The following is a 15690-nucleotide window of genomic DNA, read 5'->3' on the forward strand; positions in this document are numbered from 1 at the left end:
GAGGCAATTCATCTGAAGTTTTTTAAAGGTGACTGAGTTACTTGCAATTGGGAGAATTTGTATCATTTAATGATAACCTAAAGAGAAGAGTATTAGATAACAGATATCCACATGGGGAACACTAAGCAGGAAGATAGTACTAAGGGAGATATGGAATGTAGGGCAGATGTAGTGGCAGGATGAAGGTGGATGTTTCCAAGTCTTCTTAGGAATTAGCACCCTAGAATAACTATGCTTATCATAATCAGCTCCCCCATTTTTCATTAATAGCATTGGACTTCTGAATGTCTTTTCTCTGCATGTTTGCCTCAAAGTCTTCTGGGAGATCTAGCTGTGTAAACAAATCAGAAGAAGTGGGTGCTTTGTATATGTAGATAGCTACTGTATGAAAAATAAGAAATTCCCTGTACAACAAATTCTTGCCTCATTATATAATAGGATATTAAATCTTGCAAATGAGTAAAAGATTCAGTAATATTTTCATTTTATTTTGAGTGTCTAGCATGTACTAAGCAAAAAGAAGACAGCCATTGCCAATAGAAGCCAGGTCTGGTGCTTTGAGCTGATTCTGTCCAGGGTTCTTCTTCTGGATATACTATCAATTTCTGAATTGCAACTATTAGCTACTGTAATATTCACAATAATTAAAGACAATGTAAAGGTAATAATGAAATCAGGCCCACAAGCTAATTATTCATATTACCCCTCTGTCTCAGTGAATCTTAAAAACAAAATGTTTACCACTGGCTCACCATGGTGTGATCTTCACAGGCTTATTTTCCTGTTAGTCTATGAACTTGAGAGTTCATGACTTCTCTTAGAGCATACAGTCACTTTGCCGCTGGTATTGAAGTGACCAAATAAAAAATTAATCAATGGGGGATATTTCAGGATACCTTTTATATGTGCTTAATTTCATTTTTCCCTTAATTTCTACCATCTTTACCATCTACCAAAAGGAACACATGTTTAGCTAATCTTGGCCTTTACTGTGTTATTTCTATCTTGGATAATTTTGAAGAGACATTGCTCTATACACATATTCATGGAGGTGTGTGTGTGTATGTGTGTATATGTTTGTGTGTGCATGTTTTTGTGTATGTGTGTTTGTATGTGTATGAATGTATGTGTGTGTGTCAATGTGTGTGTGTATGTGTGTGTGTTGCTTCTTTGTTTGTTTAAAAGAATTTAAAAATTAGAAAGAAGGGGGATGGAGAGATGACCTAGTGGTTAAGGGCACCAACTACTCTTTTGAATGTCCTGAGTTCAAATTCCAGCAACAACATGGTGGCTTACAACCATCCTTAATGAGATTGGATGCCCCCTTTTGAGGTGTCTGAAGTCAGCAACAGTGTACTTACCTATAATAATAAAATAAATAAATCTTTAAAAAAATTAGAAAGACAACCAATAAAGAGTATGTTCAGGTGGTTAAGATGACAAGGAAGAACAGACACACAAGAGAGAAGTAGCACATTAGAGAGAAGTGACACACAGATCAAGAAAGAGAAGGTAAAGCTGTTTTATTCTAGTTTAAACTTCATTGAAATATTCTTCTTCCTTTTTTTATGATAGATACTTGAATTCATCTTTCTGTATATTTAAGTAGACAATTTTGGCATTTGAAAAGTTTCCAAAATCTGTTATACATTTGAGGAAATGGTTGGAAAAGTTCAGTTTCGTATTTTTATTCCAATGGCTGTTTGTATAAACATGTCACTGAAAACACATGGACCACTCAAATCAACTTTAAGTGACTTTTAATCACTTTTTCTGAAGAAGGGATTTTATAAGAAGAATATTTCCCTTTTTCTGCCTAAAACTACATCTAATCATTCTATTATGTATTCTTTAAACTGTAACTTTTGCATTGTTATACATAAAAATAAAATTTAAAAAATTAAGCTGATCCAACTAAATCTGTTATAATATGGTCTAATCTATTATAAATTTGAGTTTATGTCCCTCATGCTTAATGGTGTCATTCACCAGTATTTAACAACATTCTTTTAATAAAACTATCTTTTTCCATATATAACTCTGTGTGTGTGTGTGTGTGTGTGTGTGTGTGTGTGTGTGTGTGTGTAAGTGTGAACATTAAAACACATAGAGAATTGAAAGTAAAGAAGAAGAGAGAAAATGGAATCCAGAAACTATGGAAAAGAGAAGGGCAGGGAGGAGAAGAGAGGCCTTGCAAGCACACACACACACACACACACACACACACACACACAAAACTGTGAGCTCCTCTGTAGCCTTTCAGATTGCCCTCCTGACTTATGAAGCATCGTGTCTTTCAGATGGAGCACCATTTACCTGGTGGATTGGGAGGTCCAATGAAAGGCACCCCTACTGGGGAGGTTCTGTTCCTGGAGTCCAGCAGTGTGGATGTGGGCTGGAGGAGAGCTGCCTGGACAGTCGACACTTTTGCAATTGTGATGCTGACTTAGATGAATGGTAAGGAGAATTTCAGTTTTCCTGTAGTGGTAATAAATATTAACTCATACACATAATTACTACTAAGACAAAAACAAGCAGACTCCAAATTCAATGGGAATTAGGGCTACATTTTAAAAATTTTGACTTCATTTTAAAAACCGAACCCTGAAGCCTATAAGAACAATGGTCATCTAGAGGATCAGGATTTGTGTATTAGTATCTATATGTTGGTTGACAACTGTCTTTAATTCCAAAAGATCTTTTAATGTCCTCTGTGAGCACTGTGTGCACATGGTCCATAAGTATAAAAACATATACAATGAATAAATTTTTTAAAATGTAACAAGTCTGCGCTTGCATGTTGAGGAGTAATAGCAAGGTTTGTGCCAACACCTCCTTCTATTTTGAACCTTCCATTGTAACCAGGACAGACAATGTTATCTAAGATTTGGATATAGTCAGTTTTTCTTTTTCTCCCCACTCTTGTGTGTGTGTGTGTGTGTGTGTGTGTGTGTGTGTGTGTGTGTGTGTGCGTGTGCATATTGATGCTTTTGTTTTTATGGGTTTTTATGCATGTTTTTATGCAAGTATGTATATGTGTGTAAATGCTCCTCTGTTTGTGAGTGTCTATGCATATGTTTATGCATGTGTGTACAAGACGGAAGATAACTTTTACTGCCATTCCTCAGATCACTTTAGTATAGACAATCACTTTACTACCAAGACATCTCCTCTGATAGTCAGCTAAGTTTCTTTAAAAAACGCATGTTGGGTATAGGCCTGGAGACATGGGAGTATATTTATATAGACGTTTCCTTTTTCTTCCACCAATGATTAGTGCCTTTACCACCATTTAGTGACTCAAACACTAAATTAAATTTTTTATTTTACTTACTGATTTTGACTTACTGATCATATAATTTTCACAACAATCTTGATATTCCTTATGAATATGTGCTTTGAGGATGAAAAATGCCTTTTCAGAAGAGTTAATATTAAACCAAAGAGAAAACACTATAGAATACTTAAATGATTGTTTTCAAGGTTATACACATCTACCAAAGGGCAACCAGAATTTTAACTCAAGTCCATTGGATACAAAGGCTTCAGTGTTTTCCTATACAATCTCATTCCTGCTAGGAAATACACTAATTTCTCATGTCCATTAGGGCTACATCATTTCCAATCTCCAGAAAAGCATTACAATTTTCACTGTATCAGTTATACACACAGCATATCCACTCATTCTTCGGGTCTTAGCTCAATTTCATCAACTTGCTATTTTATTTTCTGCACTGTTCCTCTCTCAACTTATGAAATGGTTCCCAATTATTGCTGAGAATCCCTGTAATACTTTTCTCACACAAGTTACAATTTATTTTGGGTACCATTATTTTCTTTCATTGTCCAAAATGTAATGGTAGAGGATTACCAGGACAGAGACGTGGGAGGGGGTGGATCGGGGAATGGGCAGAGGGAAGAGGGCTTGTGGGACTGATGGGGAGATGGGCACCAGAAAAGGGAAAATCATTTGGAATGTAAGCAAAGAATATATAAAATTAAAAACAAAAAAACAAAAAAACAAAAAAAAACAAACAAAAAACAAAATGTAATTATTGGTAGAGATCAGTTCAATGATACTTAAGTTCTAGTCAAAACCTTATTCAAGAATAGAAAGCTAGAGTTAAGTATGTGGGATAGTTAATAAACTGTCTGTCACACAAGCATGGAGACATGAATTCAGTCCCCAGTGTCCACATAGATAAGTTATTTAAAAAGCTTTTCATAGTGACAGTCTTGATTTCTCAGCACTTGTAAGGTGAAGGCAGGTACGTCCTTGGTGTTCCTTGGAAGTTCCAGGTGAGAGGCTATCTAAAACAGCAATTCTCAACCTGTGGGTCAAGACTTCTTTTTGGATTGAATGGACCTTTAATGGAGGTTTCCTAAAATTATTTGAAATATAGATATTTATATTACAGTTCATAACAGTTAAAAAGCAGCAATAAAAATAATTTTATGGGTAGAGGTCATTATAACATGAGAAACTATCTTAAAGGGCGGTAGCATTAGCAAAGTTGAGAGCCATTGGTTTATAAAGAAACTCAAGCATAAATGAGCAGTACCAGTGTATTGGTATCTAAATTAATCCACTGGGTTCTACTCCATTTTTACATGTGGAAATATACACATGCTCCTATAACCCCCCCCACACACACACACATCATCTTAGAAAAAAATAAGTACTGTCTGCATCTTCTTACATAATATGTGGAGCATGAGTTTTGAACACAAGATTGCTTGGTTATAGAAGGATGTTCCTTTAGATCCCTCCTTCACCCCAAACTCTTCATGTGCAAAAAGTCAGGTGAAGTTGAGTGAAGGTTTATTGCTAACTTCTTTTTTCTTGGGTCTCCTGCAGTTCTTGGAAGTGAACTTTTATTACAGCATTGTATAAATAAACAAATAAATCTACCAATTGTCCTGGATGAAGAACCAATCCTTGTGAGTCACATGGCTCTAAATCTATTTGACCCTGATGCATTAGACATTTGCTGGAAGTTTCAGGGAGACAGATTCCGAATATCTTTGGAAAGGGATACATTAATTGCTTTTCTTCATATAAACAAAATGACATTCAAGAATTGTCTATTTGGCATATAAATAAAGGTGCAGCTCATCATGGTGCAAAGGCCTGCAGCCAGGAGATTGAGGTAGCTGGTCACATTGTTCCACAGTAAGGAAACAGAGAAAGGTGAATACTGATACTCAGGCCTTTTTATTCGGTCTGGGATCCATCCTAGAATAATGGCACTGCCTACATTTACATTAGGGCTTTGCACTTTAAATAACCCATCTAGGCACTAGATCCTATTAAGTTAACAATCAAGAGAAGAGATTATGACTGTCATCTTCAAGCTTAGGCGTGTTGTATGACTATTTTAGGTAGTTATAGAAAGGAAGAGAGACAGGGAGAGACAGGGAGAAAGAGAGAGAGAGAGACAGGGAGAAAGAGAAAGACAGAGAGAGAGGCAGGAGAGAGAGACAGAGAGAGAGAGAGAGACAGAGAGAGAGAGACAGAGAGAGAGAGAAATCCTTTGTGATTCCAGGCACTTTAATTCACTAATGAGTTTGAGTCACAAGTCACTGTATCTGGTATTACACATTATTTACTAATTTATCAGCTCAGAATGAAACACTTTCATTTTATTTTATAATATTCTATTAGAGAACCTGACACAGAGAGAAATTTCAAGATGGAAGGAAGCTCCCACTGAAAATTGAAAAGGGAGTATTTTGTCTTCTGTATATCTTAACGCTTAAGTGTACTGTTCCTTAATTTCTCAATGTACAATTGCTAATGCTTAATTGATTGCACTGTAGTGAGCAGAGATAATATCTGTACTTCCCTTCTTCATGCTGGACTACTCCTGTTTTTTCTTCTCAAGAACATTCCACACATCATGTCACCCACTAAGATCTCAGACTCTCCATTTTTTTTTGCTTTATCATTAATTCAATAAGCTCTGGACCACTTATGAACCAATTTAACGTCATCATATATGCTGTGCTCACAAGAACTTATCAAAATGCCTTTCCTTCCATTCGTCTTGTGCCAGCACAATTGTATTTATGTAAATACACATAGACATGAATAACTATGTGATAATCTGGTGTCAATATCAGGTACTGTTTCTTAAGTACGATCCAGAATTTCAATGATCTTACCAGGCTAGATGGCCAGTGATCCTTAAGGAACTATTTGTCTCTGCTTCCATGTGGCAGAGGGATTATAATCACACACTGGCACTCTACATTTATTTTTACCTAAGTATAGATATCAAATTCAGGATCTCATACTTGCACAATTATTTAATTATTAGTTAAATAATTGAGCTGTTTCCCCAGCACTTGCCAAACATTTTTGCACTGCATAGATTAATACCTATTTTATACCTCTTTACATGTTTTTGAATGCATGTAAGAATTGGCCAAGATTATTGAATAAGTAACTTCTTACAGTCACCAGAGTTTAGGAATCAAATCTTGTTCACTAACTGTCTTGTTCTGTATGGATATGATAAAATACCATGACTGAGGAGGTTAGAGAAAGAGGTGTTTATTCAGGGTTATAGTTCCAGAGGGATAAGTGTCTATAACCACCCTGATAGAACAGCATAACAGCAAGTAGGCATGGTGAGTATTGCACAAAGATGAGACAGAGATTATATTCTAAACTGCGAGCAGGAAGCAGTGTGCACAAAGATGGAATGGTATGAAATGCTGAAAGCTTATATCTTGCCCCCAGTAATACACTTCATCCACAAGCCTGAGTCTAATCTCTAAATCTGAGGTAAAATAAGCCAGGCATGATGACTGACACATATCATGTATATCCATGCATACAGGTGAACCCACATAATCATGAACATTATGCTCAAACACACCACACCACACACAACACACACACACACACACACACACACACACACACACACACACACACACACTCACATATATACAAACGTTATAAGGATGTAGATAAAGATTTCTCTCTATTTGTCTTCTGTCAAATCCTACAAAACACCAAGAGTAGTAATGTGTGAAGCTTGGCCAAACTATCAAGTTACAGGCCACAAGGAAGCCTTGTCTTTAGAAACAATGTGGACAACTACTACTCAGAAGTGCTAATCCTTAGCTACCCAAGGCTTAATGCCATATGTAGCTTATACTCAAACCTGAATCTGCAAGATGAGCCCCTTCTCTCCCCTGTCAGCTGTGCAAATTTCATTGAAGTACTAAATCCTGATATGCCACATTTTAAATGATGAACAAGGTTAATTATTTTGATAAATGTATAACTTTAAAGTTTATTAAAATAAGTATACCTTTATTATATAATATTAAATTTTTTCAGAAGACATGAATAAAAAAGAAAAGATTTCACCTAATTAGCACTTTAAATCCTCATGTACCTACCCAATGTGCCATGTATTTTAACTTTTTATTGTTTGATAGTTTCATGCATTTCAATAATGAATTTCTATAATATTCCTTTCCTGTCTCTTGTCCTGTTAAAACCCAATCAGTAAACCCTGTTTTACCTCGATGTGTTTATTTTGCATGTGGCCACAGACTTTCATTATAGCTGCTTCCCCAAACTTGAGTGAAAGTGTACTGTCCTGGAAGTAGGGGCAATTCTGAAACCCCTAATTGACCTTATTGTTAAGACTGGGGATGATTGGGTGCTTACACATACATGGGCAAATCAGTCATTCTGTTCCAGATTCAAGGAACTTCACAAAAAAGGAAACAAGGAAAATATAAAATTTAAGAATGGGATACATGACAACATAAGGAGGTCAAAGAGATACAAATTGGAAAGGAAGAAGTCAAACTATCATTATTTGCAGATGATATGATAGTCTACCTAAGTGACCCAAAAAACTCCACTAGAGAACTCCTACAGCTGATAAACAACTTTAGCAAAGTGGCTGGTTATAAAATCAACTCAAGCAAATTAGTAGCCTTTCTATACTCAAAGGATAAGCAGGCTGAGAAAGAAATTAGGGAACTGACACTATTCACAATAGCTACAAACAGTATAATGTACTTTGGGTTGACTCTTACCAAACATGTGAAAGATCTGTATGACAAGAACTTCAAGTCTATGGAAGAAGGAAATGGAAGAAGACCTCTATAAATGGAAAAAACTCCCATGCTCTGGATTGGCAGGATTAATATAGTTAAAATGGCCATTTTGCCAAAAGCAATATACAGATTCAATGCAATAACCATCAAAATCCCAACTCAATTCTTCATAGAGTTAGAAAGAGCAATTCTCAAACCTGGAATAACAAAAACCCCAGGATAGCTAAAACTATTCTCAACAACAAAAGAAATTCTGGGGAATCAGTATCCCTGACATCAAGCAATACAACCGAGCAATAGTGTTAAAAACTGCATGTTATTGGTACAGTGACAGGCAGGCGGATCAATGGAACAGGATTGAAGATCCAGAAATGAATCCACACACCTATGGCTACTTGATCCTCGACCAAGTGGCTGAAAACATCCAATGGAAAAATGATAGCCTTTTCAACAAATGGTGATGGTTCAACTGGAGGTCAGCGAGCAGGAGAATGCAAATTGATCCATCCTTGTCTCCTTGTACTAATCTCAACTCCAAATAGATCAAGGACCTCCACATAAAGCCTAATTAGCACTTTATTAGGCTCTGAAGCTAATACAAAAGAAACTGGGGAAGACCCTTGAGGATGTCAGTATAGGGGGAAAGTTCCTGAACAGAACACCAATAGCATATGCTCTAAGATCAAGAATTGACAAATGGGACCTCATAAAATTACAAAGTTTCTGTAAAGCAAAGGACACCATCAAAAGGACAAATCAGCAACCAACAAATTTGGAAAAGGTCTTCACCAACCCTACATCAGATAGAGGGCTATTATCCAATATATACAAAGAACTCAAGAAGTTAGACCCTAAAAAAACATATAACCCTATTAAAAATGGGGTACAGAGTTAAACAAAGAATTCTCACCTGAAGAACTTCAGATGGTGGAGAAAGCTCTTAAAAAATGTTCAACTTTATTAGTCATCAGGGAAATGCAAATCTAAACAACCCTGAGATTTCACCTTACACCAGTCAGAATGGCTAAGATTAAAAACTCAGGAGACAGCAGGTGTTGGCAAGGATGTGGAGAAAGAGAAACACTCCTCCACTGCTGGTGGGTTTGCAAATTGGTACAACCACTCTGGAAATCAGTCTGGTGGTTCTTCAGAAACTGGGCACATCACTTCTGAAAGATCCTGCTATACCACTCCTGGGCATATACCCAGAGGATTCCCCAGTATATAATAAGGATATATGCTCCACTAGGTTCATAGCAGCCCTATTTATAAGAGCCAGAAGCTGGAAAGAACCCAGGTATCCCTCAATAGAAGAATGAATGCAAAAATGTGGTATATATACACAATGAAGTACTATTCAGCCATTAGAAACAATGAATTCATGAAGTTCTTAGGCAAATGGATGGAGCTGGAGAACATCATACTAAGTGAGGTAACCCAGTCTCAAAAGATCAATCATGGTATGCACTCACTAATAAGTGGATATTAGCCTGGAAAACTGCAATACCAAAAACATAATCCATACATCAAATGAGGTAGAAGAAGGATGGAGGAGTGGCTCCTGGTTCTGGAAAGACTCAGTGTAGCAGTATAAGGCAAAACCAGAACAGGGAATTGGGAAGGGGTGGGTGGGAGAATAGGGGGAGGGGAGCGGGTTTATGTGACTTTCGGGGAGTGGGGGACCAGAAAAGGGGAAATCATTTGAAATGTAAATAAAATATATATCAAATGAAATAAAAAAAATTAAAAAAAGAAAAAAAGAAATACAAAAAAAAAAAGAATGGGAGACATGCAGAAAAAAGATTTTTTTCTAGGTATGCTATAGCCATGTCACTAATGGATTCACTGCATAAAACACGCACAATACCAGTCCCAGAAATTATAGTTGATGGAGGCCCCTTAAATTCCCCCTCTACAAAAGAGTGAAGTAGTGGAGATGAGTTTCATTTTCCTCAGTGGTGTATCCACTGATATGTTGCCACATGCAAAATAGTCTTGCAGATAATGGCTGAGTATGTAGAATGTTTCTAAATATAAATATTGCATAGACACCCAGTATTTTAAACTGCATTTTCAGTATTCCTGAATGTATATGCAGTTAAGTGTGCTACTTTTCATCCTAATTTTTCTAGTAGAAATTGTTCCAAATCCTCTCCTTGGCTTCACTAAAGTAACATAAACGTTGAGACATAATGCAGGCTGTAATGAGTAGAGATTCCTTTGAATGCTGCATTTATCATTACTTATTCTCTAACTTCCTTCCATGATGAGAATTTGACTACCACATTTTCCTATTACCAAGCAGTGCTGTAGCAAAACACATTTTTTTCTGATTTGTATCATTATTATTGTTTTATTCATTGTTAGATTGATAGTACTTCATCTTAGAATTATTGAAGACAGATTATGATAGATTGAACAAAATGGCTGAGGAGACATTGTTCATTGTGGAGATTCCAACAGTGCCAATATCAAGTCATGTGTAGCACCTAGAAAATTGGCCATTTCTTGAGAGAGCAGCACAGGTATGCAATGATGAATAGAAACTGCCATCTGGACAGGATATGGAATCACTGAGGAGATAAGCATGATTAGGTCAACTGAGATGCAAAGGTCATTTCTAGGGCTCTAGACTGAAAAAAAAGGACAAATGAGCCAAGCACTAAATATTCACCTCTTTGGATCCTGACTGCACTGTGATCAGTTGCCACACACTCCTGATGCCACCATGATAAACAGTACCCTTGAACTCTGAGCCAAAATAAACCTTTATCACAGCCACAATGGAGGTAACTCATACAGTGAAGGAAGTAGAACAAGTCAGCCCTCACCATAGGTCTCAAATAGCCACATCCAGAGATTCCAAATACCCTCTTCTAGCTGAGAGTTTGCTGGAGTTCTTGATTAACTGTAGCTCAGTACAGATCTGATTTGACAGTCTCCTCATTCCCTTCCTTTTTTTTTTTTTTCCATAGTCCACTGAGACTCTCCTTTATTTCCTAGGAGGCATATCAGCTAACAACTAGGTGTTCAACCCAATTGGAATGGATATTATTATTAGCCCTTGATTAATGTTTTGCTAATAAGCTGTTTATTTCTCACATAACAAGTTCCTTTAGAATGTGAGCCTACTTTGAAAAACATCTCTTACTGATCCTTTCAGTAACCATGTATTTCTTAATATGAAAGGGCTTATTATCTTTCCATTGTGTCCCCCAGGTGTTCCATTCCCATGATACCCTCAATTTGTTTTTTTTTTTTTTTTATCGATTCTGTTTCCATTTCCAGTTCTTGAACAGTTTTATTTATTTATTTCCTTCACCTGTTCAATTGTGGTGTCCTGTATCCTATGTTTCTTTCCATTCTTTTTTTTTTTTTTTGCAGGTGTAACTTTTTTATTATATATTTTTATTTTCTATATCCTTTGTTTACATTCCAAATGATTTCCTCTTTCCCAGTTTCCCCCTCCCCATATGTCCCATAAACCTTCTTCTCTCCACCCATTCTCCAATCACCTCTCTCCTTTTTCTTGGTCCTGGTACTCCCCTCCAATACTATATCAAGCCTTTCCGGGATCAGGACCCTTTCCTTACTTCTTCATGGTAGTCATTTGTTATGCTAATTGTACCTTGGGTATTCAGAGCCAAATGGTTGGCTCTGAATAGGAAAATATCATCTTAAGTGAAGCAACCCAATCACAAAAGAATACACATGGAATGTAATCTCTGATAAGTAGATATTAATTAGTCCAGTATCTCTGAATACCCAAGGCACAATCAGCATAACAAATGACTCATCATTCCCTTGCTAATATCATCTCTTTCTTCTTGTCAACACAAGGGAAAGTACATGGCTGATGTCAGATAATCCCAATGACTATGTGTTTAATATTCAGAATTATTATTATACACAAGGAAAAGAACTAATCCTATCACATTTGCACATCCACAGCACTGTTAATCATGCACTTATAATATACGATTGTACCTTTTTCTTTCTGGTAGCTTTGTCATACTCTAATTGCTAACTGTAATAAACCAGTAACTAAATTTTTATTATGGAACAGAATATTGAAATTCTACATTTGTCAATTGTTAACTAAAGGATATAAATCATTCAGCATCTTGGTAGTTCAGGTCCTGATTATACTTTTAGGAATGGGCAAAGGCAGAGTAATTATTTCTGGAGATTGCTAGCTGAGTCAGCAAATAATCTTAACATGTATCAGATCTATGATGAGGTCAGTTTTGTAAAATGTGTGTGGTTATTTATGTTATTAATTTCTGTAATATTACAAAGTCCTAAATTAATCATAAGAGATAACATTGATATTGTGTGTGTATGTGTGTGTGTGTGTGTGTGTGTGTGTGTGTGTGAAATTAAAGGATAAACCCTAAGAAACAATTACCATGCCAGCTTAATAAAATTTCCTTCAACCACCCCTAACTCTGGATGAAGAAATATTTCTGAAAATCTGAAATACCTCAAAATGGGGCTTCTCTTAAATTTATCTTGCAGTAGATGGACCTGCTATATATGAATAAAGCAAAAGAGCTGTGAGTATGTACCCAAAGAGGCTGTGCTCTTCCACAGCATCTGCCAAGGTGAACAAGGTGTAATCTAAGAGACTCAGCCTGGAAATGACTGCAAATTAGCTAATTGAAACCCAATCAATTGAAATGTGTTATGTATGTGAATAGAATGGTACAGTCAGCCAGAGGCCTACCAAGGACAGCTGAAGAACTCAGAACTGTTGTCCTGCATGCAGCAATGTCTAGGGAAGATGGTAACCATGTGATAATGTACCAACTTCCAGCCAGGACGAACTGCTCACTGCCAGTGAGATATCAGAAAGTGTGTTCACACAGTGATGTGCTAATACTTGGGAATTCATTCTTGGATTCAGTACCCAATTGTTTGATTTAAAATACTGTACCCTAAGAAAAAAAGGGTTTTAGAAGTGGTATTTGCTGAACAAATCTTAGGCATAAAAACAGAAATGAACAGCAACGCCAGAAGTAAATGTCTCTGTAGATACCCTCAGTGTCAGTCAGAGCACATAGAGATTAAATGCCAAAACTAATAGTTCACCAGGCATACAAGTGTGACTAAACATTTCTTAGATGAAGATGACTCAGGGTATATAATTTTTTATTGGTATAAATCTGTTGCATTTAGCAATGTAGTTGTTAGTTTTACACATCAACATTCTATATCCTAGAATTACAGTGGAGAAAATTTTATATGAAGAGTTCAACTGTTTTACCTGATGCAGGTTTTTCTTAATTGTCAATTGCTGTTTAAAAACCCAGTTAACTATGAAAATCATTACTCCCTAGGAAGGGGTGCTAGATTATTTTTATTGCTTAAAGTTTCCACATAAAAATCATTTCTGATAACCAAACAACCCTATTAAAAATGGGGTACAGAGTTAAACAAAGAATCTCAACTGAAGAACATCGGATGGCGGAGAAGCATCTTAAAAAATGCTCAACTTCATTAGTCATTAGGGAAATGCAAATCAAAACAACCCTGACATTCCACCTTACACCAGTCAGAATGGCTAAGGTTAAAAATTCAGGAGACAGCAGGTGTTGGAGAGGGTGTGGAGAAAGAGGAACACTCCTCCACTGCTGGTGGGGTTGCAAATTGGTACAACCACTCTGGAAATCAGTGTGGCGGTTCCTCAGAAAACTGGGCACCTCACTTCCAGAAGATCCTGCTATACCACTCCTGGGCATATACCCAGAGGATTCCCCACCATGTAATAAGGATACATGCTCTACTATGTTCATAGCAGCCCTATTTATAATTGCCAGATGCTGGAAAGAACCCAGGTATCCCTCAACAGAAGAATGGATGCAAAAAAATGTGTTATATCTACACAATGGAGTACTATTCAGCCATTAGAAACAATGAATTCATGAAATTCTTAGGCAAATGGATGGAGCTAGAGAACATCATACTAAGTGAGGTAACCCTGACTCAAAAGGTGAATCATGGTATGCACTCACTAATAAGTGGATATTAACCTAGAAAACTGGAATACCCAAAACATAATCCACACATCAAATGAGGTACAAGAAGAAAGGAAGAGTGGCCCCCTGTTCTGGAAAGACTCAGTGAAGCAGTATAGGGCAAAACCAGAACGGGGAAGTGGGAAGGGGTGGGTGGGAGGACAGGGGGAGAGGAGGGGGCTTGCGGGACTTTCGGGGAGTGGGGGGCTAGAAAAGGGGAAATCATTTGAAATGTAAATAAAAAATATATCGAATAAAAAAAAAGTTAAAAAAATCATTTCTGATAATGTGTGTTATATCATCAAACCTAATATAAAATTTCTTATGATATGTGTAAGAGCTTTTTTATATTTAGCATGCTTTTTAATGTATTTCCATATGTTGATACAAAGCATTAAGTGGATATAGATAAGATGCCTTGATATCCAAAGGATACCCAAAATTCAGAATTAACAGAGAATTCAGATCCCAGAATGTATAATAAATACAGGAAAAAGTAGCAGAACATACCATCTCATGTTCTGTCATGAGAGAGTCTAGATTTTGTCTTTACTTGCAAGTGTTTAAGCTCTGCTTTACAATATCTATTAATGAGTACATTAGAACAAAAAGGCAAATTTATTCTGTGTGGGCAACATGCATAGGTGTACATTTTTACTGAAGTAAAGCCCTATCATTTGAATGTCTTCTGAATACAACCACTCAAATTACAAATATTCTATTAAGTATTTCTTTTGTGGTTTTGAATAGGGCTATAGGGGGAAGGGTTTAGGTAGATATTTGATTTTTTTATAACCTAGATAAATTATTAAGTGTCATGCTACAAATCTCATCAACTCAATTCTAAATTTTAAAATTTAATTTTCCACATGTGCTATGTAGCAACAACTCTCCAGTCCAGGATCATAGATGGAAGTGTATGAAATAAGTTATCTTGCCATAGATCAGGAACAAAGAAAACTAAAGTAAGTGTCAGGGAGACTAGTTTTGGACATGTAATACAAACTGGACACTGTGCCCAGAATTTGCATAACTCATTTAATTCTCTGCAGGCTGCTATACAGATATGCATCCAACATAGCAAGTATCTCAGAAAGGACATTACTTACTCACATTTCACAGCTATGGACTGTTAGCTCTAAAGTCAGCCTTCAATCACATGTGAAGGAACTGGTAAAAGCAAAAGATGATGTGGTCCCCACCCTTTCTATGCTGTGACCCTAGGAAACTCCTCAGCTCCTCGGAGGGGAGGGATATTCACCATTTATAAATGCACATAGTGTTAATACATATAACACAGGAAAATGGTGAGTGCGAACATTAGACCTGTCCCTAGCATATTTGTACCTGGAACTATTTACATAGTTCATTTCATTAATTGAATTGAATTTGTATTATTATTTTTAGAACATTTTGATTTTTTGAAAACATCATACATGAATAGTATATACTTGGATAGTGTTACCCTCTATACTACTTTTTCAAATCTTCCTGGTGATTGTATGGGTTATATGTATGTAACTTTTTATTTCTGTATACAGGTAGGTAAGTGCAAATAGGTATTTGTATATATGTGGGAGCCAGA

The 15690-nt window shown here is 36.5% G+C and overlaps 1 protein-coding gene across 3 annotated transcripts in view; it reads left to right on the plus strand.

Moving 5' to 3' along the window:
* Positions 1–15690, plus strand: part of LOC127697246 (contactin-associated protein like 5-3) — an 883854-nt gene that overhangs the window by 726018 nt on the left and 142146 nt on the right. For 2 of the 3 annotated variants that reach the window (XM_052200245.1, XM_052200246.1), the window contains exon 14: positions 2301–2457. In XM_052200245.1, coding sequence (XP_052056205.1) covers positions 2301–2457 — 157 coding nt within the window. The remainder of the gene's footprint in view (positions 1–2300; positions 2458–15690) is intronic. The other variant, XM_052200247.1, reaches the window with a different exon arrangement.

This window comes from Apodemus sylvaticus, chromosome 12, assembly GCF_947179515.1.
Source record: "Apodemus sylvaticus chromosome 12, mApoSyl1.1, whole genome shotgun sequence".
Taxonomy (NCBI): domain Eukaryota; kingdom Metazoa; phylum Chordata; class Mammalia; order Rodentia; family Muridae; genus Apodemus; species Apodemus sylvaticus.